Source organism: Chlamydotis macqueenii, chromosome 9, assembly GCF_036417535.1.
Source record: "Chlamydotis macqueenii isolate bChlMac1 chromosome 9, bChlMac1.mat, whole genome shotgun sequence".
Classification (NCBI taxonomy): Eukaryota; Metazoa; Chordata; class Aves; order Otidiformes; family Otididae; genus Chlamydotis; species Chlamydotis macqueenii.
This window is the reverse complement of record NC_141564.1, coordinates 16,725,972-16,750,101: the sequence shown is the minus strand read 5'-3', so window position 1 is coordinate 16,750,101 and position 24,130 is coordinate 16,725,972. Positions and strand designations below refer to the sequence as shown.

General features: G+C 38.3%; 1 protein-coding gene across 13 annotated transcripts in view; it reads right to left on the bottom strand.

The window, feature by feature from the left end:
• Nucleotides 1-540: 540 nt before the first annotated feature.
• LRCH3 (leucine rich repeats and calponin homology domain containing 3) overlaps nt 541-24,130 on the bottom strand; it is a 64,060-nt gene continuing 40,470 nt past the window's right edge. For 2 of the 13 annotated variants that reach the window (XM_086754296.1, XM_086754287.1), the window contains exons 11-21: nt 21,741-21,836; nt 21,247-21,292; nt 20,951-21,091; nt 19,645-19,692; nt 18,457-18,510; nt 12,524-12,572; nt 11,901-12,014; nt 11,119-11,237; nt 10,217-10,354; nt 7,931-8,008; nt 4,098-5,659 (exon numbers count right to left, since the gene is read on the bottom strand). In XM_086754296.1, the coding sequence (XP_086610422.1) occupies nt 5,459-5,659; nt 7,931-8,008; nt 10,217-10,354; nt 11,119-11,237; nt 11,901-12,014; nt 12,524-12,572; nt 18,457-18,510; nt 19,645-19,692; nt 20,951-21,091; nt 21,247-21,292; nt 21,741-21,836 (1,084 nt within the window). In that variant the 3' untranslated portion in view covers nt 4,098-5,458. Of the gene's footprint in view, nt 2,316-3,248; nt 3,396-4,097; nt 5,660-7,930; nt 8,009-10,216; nt 10,355-11,118; nt 11,238-11,900; nt 12,015-12,523; nt 12,573-18,456; nt 18,511-19,644; nt 19,693-20,950; nt 21,092-21,246; nt 21,293-21,740; nt 21,837-24,130 lie in introns of those variants that run through there. The other 11 variants (XM_086754288.1, XM_086754294.1, XM_086754286.1 and 8 more) reach the window with 10 other exon arrangements.

Genomic DNA, 24,130 nt, shown 5'->3' with positions numbered 1-24,130 from the left:
TTAAATGTCCACGAAGGGTGGGCGATGTAAAAGGAACACGCCCCTGTAAGAATACAAGTGACCTAATGTTGATAACGAAGACAAAGTCAGTGCCCTGCTTCCACTCAACAGACTACAGCAGAGACTTCAAACACTTCTATGTAATCCTTTAAGAATTACCAGTGCTCCTTGCAAGCAAAATTCAGGGAAAGACAACACCTACTTAAGGCGGAAGGTGTGTCTGTACGGAGCTGCTCTTTTCCTATGTGTGTTGCAAGTTTTTGGCATTTTCACTTCTCGCAGGGCTCAGGGCAACGTGCTTACACACTACGAACTTACGTTCTCTCTTCAGCTGTGCAGTTTTAAAAAGCTTACAGGTGTTGTTCTGCACTTGCAACGTGGTCAACCAATGCCAGTAAGAAGCAATTGGAGTAACTAACTGAAATGAGGGATTCAACAGTCACCACAATGGACCTTGAAAGAGATACACGAGGCAAAACAGAGTGGAAACAAAACTGCAAAACCAAAAGGAGAAAAATCCAGTAAGGCCAGTCCTTGCCAGTGCTCCCACAGCAGGTTTACTTCTGCAAAAATGACTTCTAGCTAGGCTGTTCCCATTTCTTCTCCTTCCGTTATCCCCCATGAAATCCTCTTGGTGTATTCTGCTTCAAATATATCCCCAGATGCAACACCTCCGATGCCTGAAGTTGGTCTCAGACCCCGCGCACCATGTATTAGTAGCATCATGTTCTGGGATGCTTAGAATTGCCCAAAATCTAACAAAGGAACTGCGTGGGTGGAGAACTGGATTTCGCAAGGTCTTTTTTGAGGGGGGGAAACAACCAAAACAAAACAAAACCCACAAACCTTAACTGACCTGGTAGTGAGCTTAGCCTTATCACTAGGACGAGAGCATGCAGAGCTCGTCTTTGTCTGGCAGGTCAACTTTCCAGCAAAATGCAAAACTTGTCGTCTGGCCCTCCCATGTCTGTACATTGAATTTCCATTTTTATGTTAAGGAAAGAGGAAGGCAGTAATGGCAGTTCTGTAAAACCAGTGCATCTCTACATAAATTGCAATAATAAAAGGCTTTATTTATTAAAGCCTCGTTAAACCCATAAACAGAAGCTACCTTTTGCAGCAGACCGCTGCTCTGGCAATATGCAGCCCGCTTGTGGAAATTCAGTAATCGTGTTCTTGAAATGATAAATTTCTCAGTGGCTGGGAAGTCTGCATGGGATGCTTCAGCCTCTAACAAACATATTGATGGATAATGGGGTTTCTAATGATTAGCATGGCAGGCTGTAATTCTTCGCACTGCAGTGAAAATACATACATGGTTCTTGATGACATCTAGTTATCATTTGACAAAACTACAAACCAAACGCATCCCTACGTGATCAGAAGGGAGGTGAAAGGAGGTAGGAGATCTCCCTCCACCGATGTTGGAAAAATGTTCAAAGTTACGTTAAACCCAAACAGAAAGTGAACCCAGCAAGAATGCTAATGTCATTAATACCACTTGAACAGTTCCAATCATCTTTGAACACCTTTTACTAAGATGTTTCTAGTGGAGAAAACACGCAATATTTTTTCCCTGGGGGAAAAAAAGGTTGATGAGGTTCTTTTCTTCTTCAAATTTTAAGTAAGGAGGACACGCCAACACAACTCTCAGCTGCATGAGGTTTGACTCTGTTATGAAACACTGCAGGTTAAGATTGTATGTTGCAATTATTAAAATACATAATAGAAATAGTAGTTGTTCTTTGGAGGCAAAGAAATTTCCTTTCTTTGAACCCTGTGGGGAAGGAAAGAAATTTTGTTCCCCATGTGCCCACTGCAGCAACATCCTCTTTTACAAATGAATCCCCCTAGGAACCAGTTTCCAAACTCTACAGCCATGTCTTCAGTCTACAAGGTCAGTTTCTACAGCTGGCTCCAAGAGCCAGCCACTGGAATTCCCTGCCCTCCTCCCGACGCACTCTCCTTTTTTTAAATAAGGGGCAAAAATATTGATAATAAAAATGCTATTGGAAACTGTTGTCATCTCCAAAAAAATGGAGAAATGAAGTAAAACATTCCTGTCAGGAATCACGGAAACTCATTTCCTTAGATCAGAGCTCTGTGTGTTTGGATGCACTGCATGGGCAGTAAAGTCTTCACGTCCTTCTGCTTAGCCAAGGTAACCCAAAAGGTCCCGGAGGTCTTTACACAGCAGACAAGTGGTGAAGCTGCTGCTGCTTTGGGGGTGCCAGCTCCAGGAGCGCCTGGACAGTCACAGCTACCTGTGTCAAACCCTTCTCTTCTAAAATATGTTGAGGCAAACATAATTGCTCCTGAATGGGGAACAAAACAAAGACAAAAACAAAATGGATGAAAAACACTCAACTGAAAAGAAAAAAAAATTAAGCAAAAGGTGACTGAAATATGAAATGTTACGGACAGCTAGCACACACACAGGTATGAAATGAAATTTCTGCTTGTGACTAAAGAACCGTGAACGTGACTACTCAAAGGAGGAGGCCTTGGGGTAATCCTTGTGTTTATTCATTAGAAAATCATCCAAATAGGAATCTGAAAAAGGACTGTGGGAGAAGTGGGGAATAGCAAGCTGTCCTCTATCTCTGCCCACACTGAAATGGCAGCAGTTTATTAAACCAAAAGTAGATGAGCTTAAGGACAAGGAAAGCTTTACTTCAACAGGATGAACTTGCTACAGCACGGAGTAGGAAAGGAACCATGGCTTCCTTTCCAAAACACAACTGCCTTTTTGAGGGAGTCCTCATGTAACAAGCCTGTTTAGCTATCAAACATGAGGAAAGGTCTGCTTTGAAGTGGAGAATGAAATACTCATGTATGCTATGGAAACACTGTGCAACAAGTCGAAAAGGAAACGTCATACTTCAAAGCAATTCTCATCTCATGAGACACTGCCCATCTGAAGTCCTGTCTGTACGTATGTGCTGATATCTATCACTACAAAAATTCATCGGAGGGCACAAAAAGCAGAAAGCACAAGTTGTTTCATGGAAAAAAACCAAAACAAACCAAACTACTTGCTTCTGTGTATGACTGGAATAACCTTGACGATAAATGTAGAAAATGCTGTTTCTCCTGTCCAAGGTAATGAGAAATCAACTGTATATTTACAGGCAAATACCCATCCTATGTTCTGTGTGAGTCACTACCACTTATTTATCTTCCAGAAGTACATCCACTTAGCAGGTTACCTCCAAAATCATTCTAAAGAATAAGAGTAATACGCAAAATGCAAAAAGAGGTTTCAAAGTGTTTATTAATAATTGTGCTATTCTCAGTCTAAGATGGATTTAAAGCCTCATCCTACGTAAGTCCTTGGCACATCCTGGCCATCCTCACTCCACAAGTCACGATACATGTCCAACAATTCTCTGTATCTGTAGAAAATAGCCCAGTGTGTCCTTCCTGTAGCGCTACAGAGATTATTTTTCACCTGTTATTTCCACAGCAAACTGCATTTCTCCAGTCTTTGAATCTTTACTGACTTTTGATGTTAAAGAAATCCTTCAGCATAAACAGTGGCAGTCAACACTCCTCTCGCAAAGTTCAGAGCAGAGAGAAGACAAATGAACTCAGACTGAAATTCTCACAGTAAGCCATATGATCAGGCTGAAACACATTATTCTTCCAGCAGGTTTGTGTTATTTTGAAAAAAGTGTGCTTTTTGAGAAAATATGTGTAAACTTGAGCAAATATGCCTTATCTTTTTTTTCTTATGTATGCACATAGATATGGGGTAAAGCTTTGGAATGACTCCATACCACAGACATGGTCATGACAAACAAAATTTAAAACCTGGAAGGCACTGTTTGGGTAAAACCCCTTGCAGCTTTTATCACAGTGTTCATTAGAAGACATTAAGAAACATAGGAACTGAGTTCATTTTAGTTCATACCAGTAAGCAGTGCAAAAATAGCTTATTTAAAAATAAAGCAATCTCCCCCTGTCAAAGGTCCCCTCTTTCCTGGAAAATGTTTTGCTTGGACAGAATACTTTGTGTGATTTGGAAAGATGGCATCAACTCCTCCACTTGCTCCTTTGTTAAATACTCACTTTGTGTTACAAGAGCTTGTGAGATCCGTGTACACATAGCACATTTTTACTGGCAGCGACCACATTTGCAACTGAACTCCTGTGTATCTTAAATTGTGCTTCAGAGTTGTTGCCAGGTTAACGTCGGAATGCTAACACCACTTAAATTGGGCTTACAGGCCGTTTACTGTATTTTCTGATACAACAAATTCACTGAAAACACGTTAGGAACAGCCATTTTAGTTAACACTTACCTGTCACTGGTCTCTGGGCAGAGTTCCCTGAACCAATCTACACTCTGAGGAGACATGGTCTATGGCAAATGACATGGGGAGTGCCCTGAAGTTCTGAGGTGTCCCTGAGACATTAAAGCATTAAAGCACCAGGATGCTTTTCCTGGGGACGGAAAAGCTTTGAAGCTTTACAGAAAACTACCTGAGTATTGTACAACAGTGAAGAGTGATCATGCAGATGGGACTTCTATTTCTGGAATTGTGTGTTACAAAGGTTTCTGAGAACGACAGGATAAGAGGAAGAAGGGAATAACCATGGAACAAGCATGAATTGGGGTGCCCACAATCAAGTTGCAACTCAAGAAGTTTTTGTTAAGTTTTATCCAAAGCACAGTAAAATGCTACAACATTCTGTGGCATCTGATAAAGTCTTAAAGACTTTTCCTTCTGTGCCACAAAACTTTTATCTCAAAGCTACTGAAGTGCTCAATTTCTCGGAGAATTTCATGCTTGATCTGTTATGAAGTTCAAGTAGCTCAGAATTCACTGACAGTTACTTTAAAAATCCTGACTCAAAGTAATACACCAGAGTCTTTAAATATGAGAAATCAAATGCTCTCAGAAGCAAGATAAGGGATTGGGGGTAAGAAAAAAAAAAAAAAATCAGTTACAAAGTCCCGTGGACAAAACTTACCAGACCATGTCTCCTAAGACTGTGAGATCTCATCAAGAACGCTGACGTTGAAAGAAAAAGACTTCACATTCTTTAACATTTTTCATCAGATAAACCTCAAGCAATTTACCAAAGTGGGTGCATTCCCATTATACAGATGGGGAAACTGAGGCACAAACTGACAACGCAGTTCTCCCAGTACTACATCACTCGCCAGCATGCACCCACATGTCCTAGCCTCAGTCCCTCGCTCTAGCCCACGGACAGCGCTTTCTCCCTTGTAAAAGCATCATATCTGCTCAACACGACACAGCAAATAGAAATGTGAATTATGTCACAGATGGTCGTGTGGGTGCACCAATGTGTTTACACATCAGACTTGTCACCTCTGTGCCATCAGTGGGAAAGCACGCACTTCATACACACAGTCTTGACAAAAAACCAAAATTCTTTCCCAAGCACTGGAGTGACGGAGGGAGGAAGCAGCAACACTATCCTTCAGCTAGAGAAAAAAGACCCAGCGATAGAACATACAGAGCGTTAGCATTAGAGTACAGTAAAACACCACAAAGCCCCAGAGCTGAATGGAAAGGGAGACAAGACTGGATTCTTCTGAATCTGTCCCCAGGGAAAGAAGAGTCTCAACTGTTCTTTTAACGCTGAGGTTTAGCTGAAGAATGTCAGAAGGGGAACAAAGATTGTCCTGTCCAGAGTATGTGAGCAGGAAGGGAAAACAGACAGAAAAAAAAAGGTCAGTCAGTTAGCCATAGCAACATCCATGAAGCAGTCAGTCATCAGACATCTCAGATATAACCTACATGTTCGAAAGTGCATCACAGCTGGTTAGTTCTCACAAAGGAATCTGCAAGACTCCCATTGCAAAGAACTCACTCAACGCAAATATTTAGTGTGCAGCAAGGTGCCTGTCACCTGTACAGCTTAAACATGTAACATTCTTTGTTAAAAACATAGCAGTTTACACATGCCTTAGCGAAAACCACTTTTTTTTCCAGAGGAAATGAAGAGGCTACAGGTTTCTGAGATGCTGTTGGCACTGAGTACTCACCAAAGCTATGTCTCCACATGTATCTTAGTTAATGAAAACAGTAGGACAAGGGGATATTTATGTGTAACTGATGCTTGAATGCAATATCCTGCAGAAATCTCTATTACTAATTAGAGTTTAAGTGTTCTGTAACTATTCCCACTTTTCCCTCCCTTTCACACAGGTAACTGCTGTAAATCAGTGAAATCTAGACGCACATATCAACCATTGGTTTCTTTTGATGCAAGGGCTTTAACTAGCAAGGTCCTACAGAAATAGCTGCTCCACTGTGGTGTCTGTAATTAGCATTTTCTAAAAGTAGCCTTCCTCTTAGAAGGTAAGTATTTCTACATAGATCCATATTTTCAGAAAGCCTTTTATTTTTGTAATTAGAATTTAAATGAAAGGAAATACCTGCAGGCAACTTTTCAAGAAAAAAATACACTAGGCTGCCACGCCATTCTTGCATACAGATATCTTAGGTTCACATCTCAGTAGATATGTAATGTAGACATGTGAGAGCAACTTCAGAGTTCAGGTGGGGGTATTTCAGTAAATTTCCCCAGAGACACTCTCCTTGAACTCTCTCACATTAAAGCAAGAAATATGAGAAAAACAGGAGGGTCTTAGACAGTAGGTGTAGCAGATGTAGCAGACTGGGTCTATAGGGGACTTTTTCTTGAGTGGCTTTGTTTGTTTGTTTTTAAAAATGTGGGTCATTTCAGTGATCTGCTCTGTACTGCAATCCCACAAAAATTACATCCAATCCCATAAAAATTACATCTTCGTATCTGAGGGAGTGATAAATAGGGAAGTTGGGATGGCACAGAACAATTCTGCTCCCATATTGTGCAGTTCTGCTGGAAGTAAAAGTCTGAAGTTTCTTAGGGGAGCAAAACAGTCCAGGATCTCAAAGTACTAACGATTACTTAAAACTCCCTACCGCATTCCAACGCAATTCACCACTAAGCCATGTGAAATTGCCAGGCGGCTCAATAAATATGCTATCCTAAAATCCCAATGGCTCAAACGCCTGCAAGTGAAGCTATCTGAAAACACCAGAAAATACTGCATTACTGGCTTGAGCTTTTAGAAATAGCTGGGAAATGAGTCACTGGGTCTACTTTTCCCTTTCACAATATAAAAGAAAGACAATAGCACCTACAACAGAAACACTAATGCTTATCAGTATAAGAAACCAAATCAATTAATGCACTAGAAGAAAAATTAAGAAAAACATGACATACCACAACTATTTGTACTTAGACAGCTGCTGAATAAGACAAAGTGGAAAGGACAGGACAGCATAAAACAGGACAACTGGACTCAGATGGTCTATTTTGTATGTTCCCACCTCCTAGCTCTTCCAAGTTTCAGAAGAGAACAAGGAATACCAGAAGATAGACTTCTACCACTGCTACACAACAAAAGAATTAGGATCTATGCAAAGATAGCTACCATCAGAGAAAGGCCAGTAATACTGTGACTTGTTGGTAAGACAGTAAAGATGGTCACGTAAGATAATTATTTTAAAGGAAGACAAAAAGCTTTGAGATAAAAATAACACATGCAAGACATCATCCACATTTTATCCCACTTCTAAGCTATCAAATATCTAATCTTGAGAAAATGTGATTTTTTTTTATAGATATACCTTACAATTCTAAAGGCAGACTTGAACTGCATCAGCTATTATGAATCTGAGGCACAGCAGTAAGTGAATCAGACCTCTGATAAACTGTATCTGACTCCATTTTGCTCTGGAAGACAGTGCAAGATAAGTCTGATCTATACTGCAAGACAGAGACAAACCTGAACCTTCTAAACTTTTAATCATTTTAATAAAATCTTTCAAATAAGGTTTTATTTTCTGAAGCATCATACAAAACTGTACCTGAAACATTGTATCAGGATAGTAGAAATACGTACCTGAGGCACTCCAATCCTTCTGCAAGCTTCTAAGAAATTCTCCACGTTTCGTCTGCATTTTGCCATTGTAAGTTTAGGCTGTGAAGTAAAGGAGGCAGGCATACAGCGTTCTTAAGTGGCAGGATTTTAAAAGATCTTTATTTTTTATTTAAATAAATCTCTTAATAAATCTCTTTACCAAAAACATACTGCACTGACATATGCTTGTCTAATTCAAAGCAGGCTCTGTTGTAGTTTGCTTTCTTTAGAAGAGCAAGTCCAAATTTCAAAGCTAATTTATGAATGCTGGATGTTTTTAAGAAAAGACCATTCTAAGCTGTGCAGTATTTATATACAAGGTGTTGTGTAAAACTGGCTAACACTTTTAGTGACTACAGTATGATAATTTTAAAAATATATTTTGAATGAAACACACACGCATGGCTTCCATGCTGTGGTTTCAGAGCAATTTCATGACATGAAGCAATCTGGAGTCTGTTCTGAATTACACAAATACAAAAATATATAAATATCAAATCATATTTCAGTTAACAAAGAGATTATAAAAATGAAAGCTAGTTGAAACCAGAAAATGATGGAAGAAAACTGGAGTTGAAGCTCGCTGCTTTTGTATGTCTCTCGTAGATGTGTTTGATGTAGCTGTTTGAATTGCACCCACTGGCATTTTTTCAAGTAAGCTTTTTCCTACAGTTAGCTTTCACACCTCTACACAGACATACCACAGCACAGGCTCTGTCTTGTTCCTATTCTTGAAGCTTATTATTTTCTAGTTAAAAAGAGACACAAGCTTCCCGCTCCTTTGAACAAGCTACCCACAGCCTATGTAGCAGCAGGCAGTGGCATCTTTGCGTTCGATACTTTTCCATAAGTGGTGGGGTCTCTGCTCTGTCCCCTCAACGTGCCGTATTTCCCCACCAAGAAAGCAGGTTAAAGGCTAGTGCTGACTTCTTTCTCCCAAAAGATGAAGGGAATACAAAGAGCACATTGTGACTGAGAAATGACACGATGCCTCTTCTGCTCCTGGAGCCGTGTAGCTAATGCTGCCTCTTCCTTGGGATTTATATGACAAAGCCATGATTTAATTCCTAACTCAGAATATTCAAGAGCACATTAAACCAGGCCATTGAAAAGATATTCTCAATGACGCAAGTCTTCTGAATAGCGGCTGTATGCCTTCTCTCTCAATGATTTCACAATCTGCCTATAATGCTGGCGTGTCCAGTTCAATCGTTCTCAAAATAATTGTTCACATTAAGTGCAAGGGAGAGGAACCACAATGATACAGTAGGCAGCCCTGTAAGTACCAGTTCAAATTCCAGCCACCACAGACTGACTCCAAAATAAGGAAAAGCGTGTTTCAACAACTTCCCCCAGGAACAACTTCTCGGTTTTTTCCTTATTCATACAGTCTAAAGGTGCATAACAAGCAATCTGCCTCTCCATACTACTTTTAAGTAGCTGACCCTAAAAATTTTCACTGAATTTCGACTTCCATAAATACAGATTAGGTAAGTAATCTGCTGTTATTTCACAGTTCTTGACCTTTCTCTAATCCTGTACTTTCCCCTACATGATACACGGTAACGCACCCAGAAATCTATCATCTTCATTGCTTTCCAGAAACACTGCGGTTAGGCATGGTAAGAAAAACACCTTCAGAAATTTTCTAAGTTCTCTGTGCGCTTCCTTCATTGCTCTCAACAGACCCACATACAACATTTTTTTTCCTGTTATCACAAAGGTATGACAGGATTTGTTTTGTTCCAGGAGATGCTGTTCAAGAAGTAGCTCGAGTGTGCTCTGCTAAAATTCCTAAGCAGAGGAATTTGTAGTGCTGTAAAGTGGACACAGGAATCAACTTGGCTTCTCTGCCTGTTTTCACTGTCTTAAGTAGTGGGATCCTAAATGTTGTAGAGAACGTTGTATTTTCCTACTAGCTGTTTTCCTGAACACCTCAGACCTTTGGATCTTTTGAAATACTCTATTTCAGTTTTCATGCTGAACTGTCTCTTATTTCACTAGTTTTCAAGTTAACATAGAGAGGACTTGAAAATGTTAACATTTTCTTACAATCCATGTTAGAAGTAACTTCATTTCAATGAAACAAACCCAAATGTAATTACTTTTAATGAAGCTATAGACCTTTTTTAGACAGAATGGATGATTATTTTTTTGTCATGTTCATTCACAGAGGAGAATGCTGAATTTAGCATTTGTCTGGATTACAGAACTTTGCTGGATGTTATCTTGGACACCTATAAAATACTACCATTATGACATACTTACAACAGCAGGTGAGGGGACGTGAATGCTGGGAACAGATCGGGGGCGCACGTGATTAGCTAAATGGCACAGAACAACGCCATCAGTGAGAGCTGCTCCAAGATCACTGGGTAACGACACCTTCAACCGTGATTCTATATTCTGTAGAAAAATGAACACGGACACACAAAAAATAAGAGCTGGTTTCCGCCAACTGTTTCATTCTGCAGAACATTTTGAAAGAGGAAGAAGCGCTCTGCCTCTGTCCATCTTCGTGACACTTTTAAACAGCTTTCTGAGTAACACCAAGGAAGGCTCTCTGCACTACTGTGGCCCAGAACTGAGCACAGTCTGGGAGCAGTTAAATTCAATAATGAACAATTTTCATTGTACAGCACTACTCTACTTTGGTTTTATTATTAATAATAAATTGAAATAGTTCTCCCCAAGTCGAGTCTGTTTTGCCCGTAATGGTAACTTGAATGATCTCTCCCTGCATTTATCTCAAACCTTGAGCTTTTTGTTATAATTTCTCTCCCCCATTCCCTCAGAGGGCGGGGAGAGTGAGTGAAAAACTGTGTAGCTTGGTCCCGAGCAGGGAAAAATTACAACAGGGCTTTACAGCAAAGAGAAGGAGTTTTTAAAAAAAAGCTTAAAAAAAAAGCTTTAAAAGCAGACATCACTGGACACTCAGAAGCAGAGGTCAGCACAGTATATTTTACAGAATTTGAAGGTAATTTTAGCCACCACAAAAAACCAAAATGAATAGCACTGCATCTATCTGAAAGAAACATTCAAACTGTACAATGCCACTTAATTTTGGAAAATTGTTCACCATATTGGTTCAGTGAAATTGGTGCAAAATGAAAGGGTAGATTTAGCAGGATGCAGAAGATGTCCACACACTGGCTCCTGGCAATGCTTACCTTACGCAGCTGCTCTATGAGCTCCAGCTCCTCCTCTCGCTGTTTGGAGTTCTGTCTTACTCTAGCGTCTGCAGAATCATTAGCAGGAGACAAGGCACAGGCGGAAGATGAAGCAACAGCTAAAAAAGTAGAATGAAGGAAAGAAAATCACTAAGCAGGGTTTGGCTGATTGTCCTTCACTGCTGTACTACACATGCACACACAAGTTTCCAGAATGGGTACAGTGCATTCCTTTTCACAAATCTGTTTCTTTCATTTGGTTATTAATCAAGCTAATGACCTACTAATCTAAATGAGGTGTTCTATAATACATTTTCCTCTCTGTTTCAATTCTGTTCTTTCTGTTGCCTAATAATCATTCACAAATGGAGGACAAAGTTTTGCCGGATTAAGTATTTTGAAATAGTTTAGTCTTTCTACAGAAATTGCAATTTTTTTAATGTGCTACTGTGCAATGCAAAATTTATCAAGCTGCCTTCATGACTGGTTGAAGGCTTTTGTGGCATTTTCTTGGTATTTTTTTTAGGTGTAATTAGAGACCAGGAAGAACACATTCCCAATGTAGACATTCCCATGTCTACAAATATGACAAAAGAATATTTGACAGCTCTAAATAAAATAATTGCTTATTCACAAAGTATTTAATGCCATGTATCTATAAATGGAACTCTAAAAGTAGTTTGATGATAATGACCTGAAGTAACAGAACAGTGCAAAACCTAGGTAATGCAGATGTTAATATAACGTAGCAAAATAGCTAATTTCAAAGCTATAAAACCTACCTTTTTTTGCTTCACCCCTGACAGCTGCTTGGTAAAGGAAACTCTCAGGTCGCTGGGAAGGGTTTCTATAGGAAGGCGGGGCTGCATGGCCAGGATATGGAGGGGAAAGGTGGACTAAACAAATGTGGAAAGGCACAAGAAAGGAATGGAGTAAGAAGGAAATGGTTAGAGTTTAAATAGGAAATGGGTTCAGCAATGTGGTAATTAAAAAGAACAAAACAAAAATTTTAACATAATAATGACAAAATAAATTACAGCCATGCATGATGAAAGCGCAGAGCAGGAAAAGGCACTTCCAAGGAGCCTGCATGCAAAGCACATTCCACATGCCAATTCCAACAACTGTTCTGACTGTTACTGAATGCATCTGTGTGCCAAAGCCTATATGAAGGCCTAAACCAGCCAAACCCTACGCTCTGCCTGAGGACATGCTTCACCCCTGTTGTCTCTTCCCTCATGTGTCTCTATGGGGACCCAAATAACTGGGTAAATTCTCAAACACAGCAGTGCCACATTGCCACATACAGAGATGGGAACATATGCTCCCTTCTCTTCACAGTCCAAATAAGCAAGCAGGCATTTTGATCTTATTTTTTAGAATTTTTTCTTCCTTTCCCTGTTACCTGTCTGAGTGGTAGGTGAGCCGAGGGAGATGGCAGATCTGTCATCACTCTGTGGACAAAAAAGCAGAAGAGTATAAATGGTTCTAATCTGGAAAAGCTGTGACTACATTTTAATTTACTGTGTTTTTTAAAAGGCTGCATTCATCTAAATATGTTGAAAAAAAAAGGTGAAAAAACAGTATGTTTTTCCTCAAGTCTTATCTCTGCAGGAAGTGACAAAAGTCTTTTCTTTTGCAGAAGTTACACAATTGCTTTTTTCTGAGGAAAAAGAATGATGAAACAGCACTGACTGTGCAATGACAGATCTTTCTTTGCTCTTCCTTCCAACCAATACTTTCAAAGTATTCATTGCAAAGTGGACACAGAAAAACAGATAATGAAAAAACATGCAAAACTTGCATTACAGCAGCACTGATAAGTACACACCACTTTGACAGCTTTGCTAATGCAAAACTGCTATTTACTGAACATCACTCTCCCCAGTGAAACACACTGTGGTTTTACTACAGTGCTTACACAGACTAGTGATTTATTGTGATGAATGCATTCAGCATAGCAGTTTCCACAGAAGAGAAAGAAATATAGGAAAATTGTATTCAAAAGTAAGCTGGTAAAGACTACAAGAGTACTTCTGATGAACTCAACTCGGTCAAGAGTAAATAATCTTGTACAGAAAAAGCAGCATCAAAGACAACCAAGAACCCCTCGGAGCAGAGACTGGTTACCACGTTTTTATAGCTTAGGCCTCCTGTAGACACAGCCTAAAGCTAAGATGAGGTAATATCTACTACAGTTTAATCAGGAAAATCAGATTCATACCCTACCTGAACTTTTGATTAGAAGCTGACAGACTAACACCTGTTAAAACAGATGTGTGGATCCAAGACTTTTTTTGTTGGCTTTACTGGTGAATGATAATAGCAAGAGATACCTTGACAGGATTGAAGGTAGAGGCATTAGGCAGGGTAGTAGCACAGCTTTCTTGATTCAACCCTGAGAGTGACTGAATGCAGAAAGAAAGAGAAGGCAGCAGCAGTGTTAGCAAACGGCTGATAGGTCATGCACAAAGGTGGAATGCAGCAGACAAGTTTAAAAGAAAGAGGAAACACTCAACAGGCAAGAGATACATACTTGCTGAACTACAGTTAATGCCCTCCTAGCCTCCTGAACTTTCTGGCTAATAAGCTTGGGAGCTGTGACGTTTCTTTCACACACAACACAGTGACATCAAAAGCAGAACTAAGAACAGTAAGTGAGGTAAAAGCTTCTTTAGTAACAGCTAATGTAACACCTATGCCATCAGACAACAGGAAATTTTACTGTACAACAGTTCATTCTGAGCCACTATTCAAAACAAACAGCTGTCTTTTAAATGTTTCAAGCATGTTACGCTTTTTTTAGTAAGTTATTTTCCTATCAACTTTGTAAAATCAGAGAAATTAACATTTAACGGGTTCAAGAATACACACTTTGTATCTGTCACAAACACCTAATGCTGATCCTTGTGTAAATAAGATTGTGTGGGTGGAATTTAGCTCTTGGGGAAGGTAACAGTGTAAATCTTCGCACTGATGTCACAAATAAATTACAGCCAAAACTTTAATTACAACCGATATCAAACACAACCGAATAAACAACTTTTCACGTTTACAGAACAGCAGCTCCAGTATGCCAGTCTGCCACCGACAGGTGGATCTAGAAGGCCAGATTCTTTGTCTTATTGAAAGCATAAACAAAATACTAACATTTGAGGACTGAATGGCTCAAGAATGAACTATACTTTCTGAAACAGCATTCAAATAGCAAAGTGGCAGTTCAGCACAGGAAAAAAACACCAAATGACACCTAGAAACTCTACAGAGGTGAACGACACACGTGGGGGTGTTAGTATTTTAAACGATTCAGAACTATTCTGTCACTTCAGAACAGGACAGGCAGGAAGGACTAGAAGGAGAGGTTACACTCAGGGCAAGCCTCAAACACAAGCAACTTTGGGGCCTATGGAGACGTAACAGCTGATCCTCAAGACAGCCTCTTTCTCCACAGCAGTGCAAAGCGAAAACTGCGGGTTTCTTTTTTTTTTTTGTTTGTTTTGAAGAGTTTCAAAATATCACTTGGCTTAAGCAAAACATTAGCTAATATATGAGAACAGTAAAATAAAACAGAAGTAGGTGGGCTGTAACATTAACGTAACTGTTTATTCCTGTATGAAAAGAACAAGACAACCTTGACGCAAACTAACGAGAAGTCATCACAATCCACGTACCCAGAAGCAGGCGAAGGGAAGGGGAACACGGCACACCACAGGGTAGGACAATCACAACAGCAACACACTGCATGCTCTTCACCTGTTTGCGAGTCCCTGGCCTTCTTTTAATCGTATTGGTGTTATTGTCAATCTCAAACACAAAGAGAGGCTCAAAGCCATTCTGTCAGAGACAGCAAGGAAGGAGAGAGAGGGAAGAAGGGAGGAAATGAGGCAAAGAACAACTGTAAGAAAATGTAGCCGCAATACAAAAAGGAATCAGGACGCTGCAGTTCAGACTTACAACACTACCGTACGCGCCACACTTGGCCTCCAGGTCTAGTACTAAAGTCGGAGAAATCTCCCTGTGCCAGAAAAAACTGCAGATAACAGGGATTGCCAAAGCAGAGCCCAACCAGAACTCTGCATCAACCAAATAAGGATATTTTAAGGGAATTTGATTATTAAATGTTCGAATACACAAATGGATGCCAATGGTCTGAGAGAAAACTCCAGAGTACGAGTTAGCATAATTCAAGTCCTGCTTACTTTACTCATACCATTATTATTTGTAACACACTGGTGCCTAAAAGCCTTAAAACGTTTCAGAGATCCCACGTGCTAACGGTAACACGATGGACTCAGGCCATGTTTGAGACCACAAGAAAATACAATGAAGGGAGCAAAAGGCAGCAATGACATAAAGGTTACGAAAGGAAGAGGTCACGCCAGCTGCCTGATGCTTATCAAGTATTTCACAGGCTTCACAATAGAGAAATTGAGCAGCAGTTTGAGAGGATGCTTTGAGGTTTTTTTCCTTCCACAGTACTTACCTTGTAAAGGACAGTATGAGAGAAAACAAGAAAACATTTGTGAAAAAATGAGATTCATAAGAAATCGAGGCTGAAATCATGAGCCAAGTCTGAAGCCTCAACGAACAATCTCAGTGGTAATGAATGAGACTACCTTTGTAAGAACAGCAGGTAGGATATGACTAATACAAAACTTTGAGCTATACAGCACATTTTCTCAGAGAGGCCAGTGATTACATCCCTGCAGCAACATTTTACTTAGTCTGACTATTGTGTTGACAAGTCAACACAAAGAAATCCACCACCATGTGCAATGAAGCACTACAGGCAAACTCCACTTCACTTCAAATCATAGGAATGTAGAAGAAACATACAACTAAACAGAACTATTAACATTCATAGAAAGTATGGGTAGTTATTTTGTGAGTTCAGACTGTCCTGAAATTGTTTACAAACAGAAGGAAATGCTCAGAGTAATCTGTGCAATGTGAACACATTTTAATTTTAATTAGTGATAAAAGATGACAAGGAGAAGACCAAAAGAAACATAATGTAAGATTTAAAAAAGAGGATTCACAACTTACATTTTGGGTTTAAGAAATTTTTTGTTAAAGTAGCAACAATACCAGAAGAGAGAAATAGTAAAATAAAAGAAAGCTCACTTGCTTTACTTTTTAAATCTTTTCCTTACATCTGAGCTGAAAAAACTGCAGATACAGGGATTGTCTAGAGCAAAAGAAAAGCAACTGCTCAGTTTAGAGAGCTCTGATGTAACGAGGGGAATGCTGAACAAAAGATCTTTTGCATATCTCCATGTAATATTCTCCTCTTTTGCCACAAAGTGTTATTCCCACACCATAAAACTAGAATGATCAGTGGAAAATCTAGCAGAACATTTTTTTTTTTTTTTAAACTAACCTATCTGCAAGTTTCAATGCCCAGAAGTTTTGTAAGGTAAAGTTTACACTACTGCATGCGGTCTTTATGCAGAGAGAGAAGACAACAGAGAAGAAACTATGTAAATAAAAAATTTGTACTGAGAACTGCCATTAGCAAATAGAATTTTGATATGAAAAGCCCCCATACTTTGGTGAAGGAAAAAAAAAAAATCATCCTCAGAAAAGAGACCTAGTTACATTTAAAATCGGTAAGGACAGGAAAAATGTCAAATGAAATGCAATAGAATATAAAAAGGTAAAAGCAGTTTCAACTCCTACGGACAAACACAAACTGTTTTTTTTTTAAGCAAACTAATGAACATTCCCTTGTTGTTGAACAAGTTTTTGCCACAAAAAATAAATCTGTGAAAACAAAAAATTGCTACAAATTCATGAGCTAACCTGGGCTTAATGTTCTAGTTACAATAATTGCCAGAAACAGCTGCCCTGGCATATGTCATCATTAGACACAATGTGCATTCCCACTACAAAACCGAGCTGCAGATCATACTTCAGCAGTTCAGAAAACCCAGTATTCCATATTCTATTATAGTTTAGTGCTGCTGAAAAGAGCAAGGAATCAAAAGAAAAATGAACAGAGAAATGATTGCTTTCCATTCTAGTTCAATCCTTCCCTACCAGCCTGTCCACTTCCTTTGTGAGGTGCAAGGATGTAACTTGGTTAAAAACACAAAGCAAACAAACAGTGATTGAAGCCAGTTTCAAAATAATTTCTGAAAATTCCAAGTCATGTAATGTAAAATACTATATATTAATTTACAACAAAAGTAATGGGATCACATAATAAAATTAAATAGAGTCCTCAGAAGTATCTTTAAAATACATGCCAAAGATGAATTCACTGACAACAGAGTACCAACACGTAACCCAAACCACTGCTATTCTCCTGTTTCTTATCTAAACGTGAAAGCCTATTTTCATATGCTATTGATTGTGATTTCTCTAAACAGACACATGCATGATTACAACTAAATCTCTCTCTGATATTATAAACTTTCCTTTTCTCCTACGAAGTGCAAGTCATGTGAAAGCAAGAAAACCAAAAAGTCTGAATAAAGAGACAGTAAATATCTTGACCAACATGTTCTGGAGAGATAGTCTGAGCACTGCCTAAAGACAATTTAGGCAGATAATGGAAGCACATGAATCAAGAAAATAAATTCCAGGCATGCAGTCATGCAACAGCAGGCAAGTCAGGTGTATTTTTCTTTTATAGATATGGATTATGGCATTAATTATATTCTTTAATTATGCTGCATTGCTAAGATGTCACAAAGGAAGAAATAGCATAAAACACGAACTAAGTACACAAATGTTTTTATTTTTACTAAGTGTTCAAAATAGATTATTTTTAAGACATCTTCATCGATAATAAATAAAAGTATGAGGAATATTTCATGATGTGTAGCATTCAAATGTAGAACAGTTTTTCCACGTGCTATGATGTGGTTATCTGGATACTAAGTATTTCTAACCACCATGTGCAGGATGCAGGTAAGTTAAAGTAGAAGGCTGTACTCAAAGCATTAAAATTCCTTACTTGACACTGAAGAGCACATCATTTAGGAAGCAAGCTAAACGGAAAAGAAATCAGACCAGAACAACTGGAGGTGAATTTTTAATTTTAGAAGCTGTTCTTTACTATCAGTAATTTTCTTCTGCTCTCAGTAAAAGATAAGCTTTAATTATTTTGTGGAAAAACATCACTATATTATTAACAAATGGCTGATAGTACAAGTACCAACATATTAATGCTATTAAAGTTCACAGCTAAGCTGCTTTTCAAAGATGGTGGTCATGTTTTATGCTATTTAGATGAGCTCCAAAACGGTTCATCTAATCTGAGACAATCATAACATTGTTATTTCTATGCTCTAGAATCTGCCACGTAAAATGCCATTCCGTGCAGGATCTTACCACTAACAAGGCACTATCATCAGTATGCTGAGACCTTCTGGATGGAAATGGACACTGGGAGGTGGGAGAGATGGAGTAATGTCAGAAACACACAGAATGTCAGAAACACACAGTATGTGAACAGACAGACACTTTGGAATAGGTACTGCTGGTTTGTATAATTTTGAGGCTTTTAAAATATATCCATGAAGTACACATAACTGTGTAGGAATACATAGTCATATGACTGATGAATTATAGTATTTGTATTACTTAAAAAATCGGTTACTCTTCTTTCTGTGTTGTCTCAAGCAAACACAGAAAACTATATATTCACAGTTCTTAAAGGAACTTTTAAAAGAATAAATTAAAAACATAATAACATTAAGAAGGAAAAGGAGCAAAAACTATTTCAATTACTCCATGTTTCAGTAATCTTCTAACAAAAATAAGAGTTACTTGGAAAATGCTGCTAAAGAACTATTTATATTCATTATATTCTTAAAAGTTTTGATCTGATTAACACTGCTAAGCCAATTATCTTTCCTTGGAGGAAAGTGGGGATGGCAAGTCATGGAAAAGCCATTGCTCTGCAGAAATCTCATGCAGAGAGTGAACAGATGTCATTGGCTCAGCTCTGTATGTTTTAGAAGACTGAGCCTTGTATGATTTTTGTTTCCTACTGACTTATGGGCTTTGATTATAAAACTATGCTAAAATAAAACTTTTTAAAAAAATGTATTTATTTCTTTTCCTACTAGCCCTCAAAATTCTAACGGTTAATCTTTCTGGGATAACTTGTCATCTAATGATAGGAAACTGGGAGAAAACTGGTCAATGAAAGATGACTGCAACACCGTAACTTGTCTGAATACTCCTGTTAGAAAGTTAACCATACTGCTCACAAGGAGCATCCTAAAATGGAATATGAGAGGTATTTTCTGTATTGAGCATAGAAAACATACAAGAAACAATAAAACAGCACACTCAGACAGACAATCTACATGAATAGAAGGAAATATTAGACTGATCCCATAAGCAAAAAAAAAAACCAAACCCCAACCCAACGCTTATTATTAAGTGTGAAAAAAACCTATTTGCTATAAGCCAGGCCTGAAGAGTTCTTCACAATTATGAAAACATCTCTGATGGAGAGAGCTAAGAATGCAGGTGCTGACATCCCTAGCAATACTCTTATTGGACTCTTACCTCACTATCCAGGGGACTTTGCTTCTGAGGACTTAAGGATGCTTTTTGCTATACAGAAAGAGGAAAAATGAAAGATCAATTTAAAGTAATGTGACAGAGAAACAAAAGCTCACAACAAACCAGCATAATTTAGAAGTGTTTTAAAACACAAGAAGTTTTTAAATATAACATTCATTGGGGAAATTTCAAGTTTCCACTGAGCTGAAACTTCGCTGATGTTATTAGAAAAAAAAGCCAGCCTTTATTCTATACAAGAACAAAATTGGTTTTGCATATTAAAGATGCATAATAAACCCAAAATATAACCCAAGGGAGGAATTTAATTGCTGAGAATAAAGTACTCATGAATAACAAAGGCAACAGAAGGGAAAGAGAAAAACCGAAACCAAAAACCCCAAAAGGCTCATCAATGAACAAAATGCATCCTAAATATCCAAAGTCTTTAACTGCAAGACTGAGAGGAATCTTCAATAAAAGTAGCTTTTCTAGAAAACATTACCAGGGGCCTGAGATTAGTTGATGCTAATGAAAAGCCTAGTTTCAGGCAGCTAAAAACCTTTTTCTAAACTAACTTTATACATTACATAAATGCAACAGAACATTATTTTCCTCTCTGCAAACCACGCTAAGCCCAAAATATTAACTGTTACATTCCTTAAATTGTGATGGTGAGATTTGTGTAGGTCACTAGAGCAGTAAACAGTAAAATAAATTTAAGTCAACTACCACATAAACAAATTTGCCTGTTAATCAGCAGACTACTTCATATTGACCCCAGTTAAAGAGAAAATGAAGATGCAGTGTCCCCAGAATATCTGGTGTGCCATAAACTGGCACCCATGCTTCACGTGGAGGTAACTTATTCACGCATCATAAAATATCAAAACAGATCACACAACATTATCTTCTTGTGTGTATGATTGCTTTCTTTTCTGTCAAATTTGTCTTCAAAACTAAATTGCCTCTACGCCTTCTCAAATAAAGACCCCTTCTTTCTTATACCAATCCTGTCACATCTATGCAAATAAAAAACTGAACAAATGAGGCAGAGTATGGAAAAACAGAGCTCTTTTCAACAGTCATATTTTGGGTAAGTCTCTTCCATCTTCCTCCTCAGTTCTAGTTTTGTCTACATTAAGCTACAGTACCAACACTGAATGGAATTGAATGCTATTTCTCCATTTTCTTTATAAATTGCCGCCCATGCTCAAGAGTGCAATGTACAAGTATTCATGATCTTGGCAATTAATTTTCACTAAGAGATTCAAAAACCATAAAATATCAAGTAGGTACTAAAAGGAGGTACCTTAACAAAGTCAAGGACAGCTTCTCTCTGGATCTGTTTTGTTCTCATCCTCTCCTCCTCGTACTGAAGTGCTGCTAGCTGAGCCTCCCGACGGGTACGCTCTACGTGCCTGCGGTGCAGCTCGGGATCTGTATTCGGCACCTGGAACAAAACAGTGCACCAGGCTGTAAAGACAGAGCTACACAGGGTAAAGCAGATGAGTTATGGAGAAACAGTCCATGTCTTATGGCTAATATAAGTTAGGTTTTGCATCACACTCATCCAAAAGAATAAAATAGTAGAGTTCAATGTGTTACCTGACTGTGGTGACTTGATAGAAAGTAAGGTGAATCAGCTGGGGATCTGACAAATGGAAAAACAGAGAGTAAGTATACTTATTATCTTAAATATAAACAAATTTCCATACATGAGTTGTCCGTGACACACAAGTACCTCATCAAATCAGAAAAGTAACTGCTTTAGTAAGCAAAGCTGTTAAACCAATCACTGCGATAATGATTTAACTCATTGTGCATGACAGAGACAGATTTTGTGCAGTCATTTCTATCTCTTCTCTTGAATTGTGATAAGGGTTTTTTTACAGCTCAAGACGTACCAATGTGATCGTACATTTGGCCCATCACATTGAGGCACCTGGTACTTTACACTCATTCTGTAAGAGCTGGTGAAGTAACCAATCCAAGAACTTCTCAGATTATCCTCATTTAGAGGAGCAACTGGCTACTATAGTTATTTAGGAGGAGGAAAAAAAAAAATTAATCAGTAGAAACTACAGGTTGCCTTTCCCTACCTCTCTGTCCTGTCCACATAACTCTTTAGCACTTGGTGATGCTCTCTGTCCTGCATCAAATTTAGACTTTCAGGTCTTCGTAATTCATCAGTATCCCTGTGGGTAAACACCAGGTGGAACAGGGATTTGCCACTGATGCATATAAACTACTGTCAGATGAAGTCTTCTCTACATTACAGCTGGTTTTGTAAGAGTAATTGCCTAGACAACTAGCTTCAGACAACAACAAAGTTGAAACTTAGGATGGCTAAATAAATCATTTTGTGATACCAAGTAAGATCACAAATAGCGCAGTTCATAATCCAATAAATGTAACTTGCTTAACAATGATCTCAAAATACACAAAAATGGGGCAAAACTCCTGGGGCAACTATGGAACAGACAAACACTTTCCAATCCATTTCCAAAAAAATGTAATTCATGCTGCCTGTGTGTAGACCTATTACCTATTCTGCACAGAGCTTAAGAGATGTGGAAGACCCACATTCTACAGGTTTCCTCTGTTACTTAAATTAGCACTGATGCACATGACAAATCCATTGCTGTGCTGTTCTGAATGGACAAGACTGGGTTCAACTGAATGGCAAGAAACATATTCAGAGCAGATACATACAGCCTTGCTGCATCAGGAATGCACCACAGTCTGTCCACAGGCACAAACTGTATTTACTGAATTGAATCAACTAACGTAAGTACTCTTGAGAAGAAGTCTGCATTACATCCAACTCAGAGTTTTAATGGCTCTAACATGCTGAAGGAAAAAAAAAAAAAAAAAAAAAAAAGAAAAAGAGGCTGCCTGCCAAGGCATTTGCACAAAATTATTGTGGAAGCAGTTTATAGCTTGTGGTTGCCACAAATGAAATATTTGACCAATAAAGCTTAATATATTTTTCAAATTACTCATTATCATATGGCTGGTTTTCCACAATTTTGAAGGCAACACCAATATGACCATTCTAGTGCCTCATTAAGAATGACACTCTGCTACAGCATAATATGAATAAGCTACAATTCATTTAGATCACTGATTAACTACTTCCACATGAAGATCCTTAAGTTACATTTTGAGAACACTGGATACCCTACTGTACTACAATTCCCTTTATCATTAAAATTTGTCTATGGAAACAGCAGCTCTCTCCTGGCTAACTAGCCTTCTCTTGTCTTATTCCCTTCAGCTATGTCATGGAATCCAGTGTTTTTAAAGTCTAGCTATTTCCATGTTCAAATAGAAAAAAATAAAAAAAAACCCAAACAAACAACAAAACAAAAAATCAGTCTTTCAAACCAAGAGCACTCTATTTGGGGAAAGCAAGTGAGACTGTTGTATTATTTTATGCCTCACCTGTACACACTACAGGACAAGGAATGCTGACGTATGCTGAAGGAGTTACCCTCCTTTATCAGTACAGCTACTGTAATCAACTAGTTTTTTTCAATAAAAATTAATTTCTATTGACAGCATAAATACTTAGGCTTAAATAAATAGTTAGGCTAACAGTTCTCTTTTTTTTTTTTTTTAAACATTCCTAGTACAATTGAGCTGTTTTTCTGCAGAGTCCTTGCACATTCACTTTCCTTCCACAGAATACCAAAATGCTTCAATGGCATATTAAAAGTTCTATAAATTTTGATTTTAGTTCCATTAGCAAGAAGCCATACATTTGCTTATCTCCTGTTTTTTAAATTAGACACTGAAAGTCTCTTCTCAAACCTAACCACCTCATATCCTGCCCAACTCTGACCCATATTTTATGGATAAGCACTCCCTCCAATAAGCCAAGCAATAATTACAGAGTATTGGACATAATTCAAAAAATCTACTTCATTGAACTAAGCGACATGTTTTCAGCATTGACTCTCATTTTATTCCTTCTTCCTTTGATGTAAGCTCATGACTCTGGCACAGAAAAGCATATTTTAAATTAAACTAAACCCCCACAGTACTACAGCTACCAAGAGTCAACCAAGAATGTGACCTTGTAGCACACCAGATACTCCATAGTAACTCTCCTTATGCTTCCCCTAAACTTGCAGTATGTTTTTCCCTTCCGTCCTTTACGCAATATAGCTTAAGTAAATTATTTAATCAAAGCACAAATTAGATCACGAAAAGAAGATATTAAATCAGTTCAAAACTGATATTAAATCAGTAAGAGTATACACTTTAATTTGGCAGATTTCTTTAACCAATTGTTTTAAAGCTGAGCGTTGGCCTGTAACAGCCAAGGCTTTTGGTCACTGCCATTATTAGGACACAAACTCCTAATCTGGAGCAGTAACACAAATCAAGTGCCATGCACATTTCTGGTGAAGCAACAGAAAACAAGGACATGTTCTAAACACATCCAGCAAATATGCGCTCTGTGCTCATCATGAAACTTTGGATA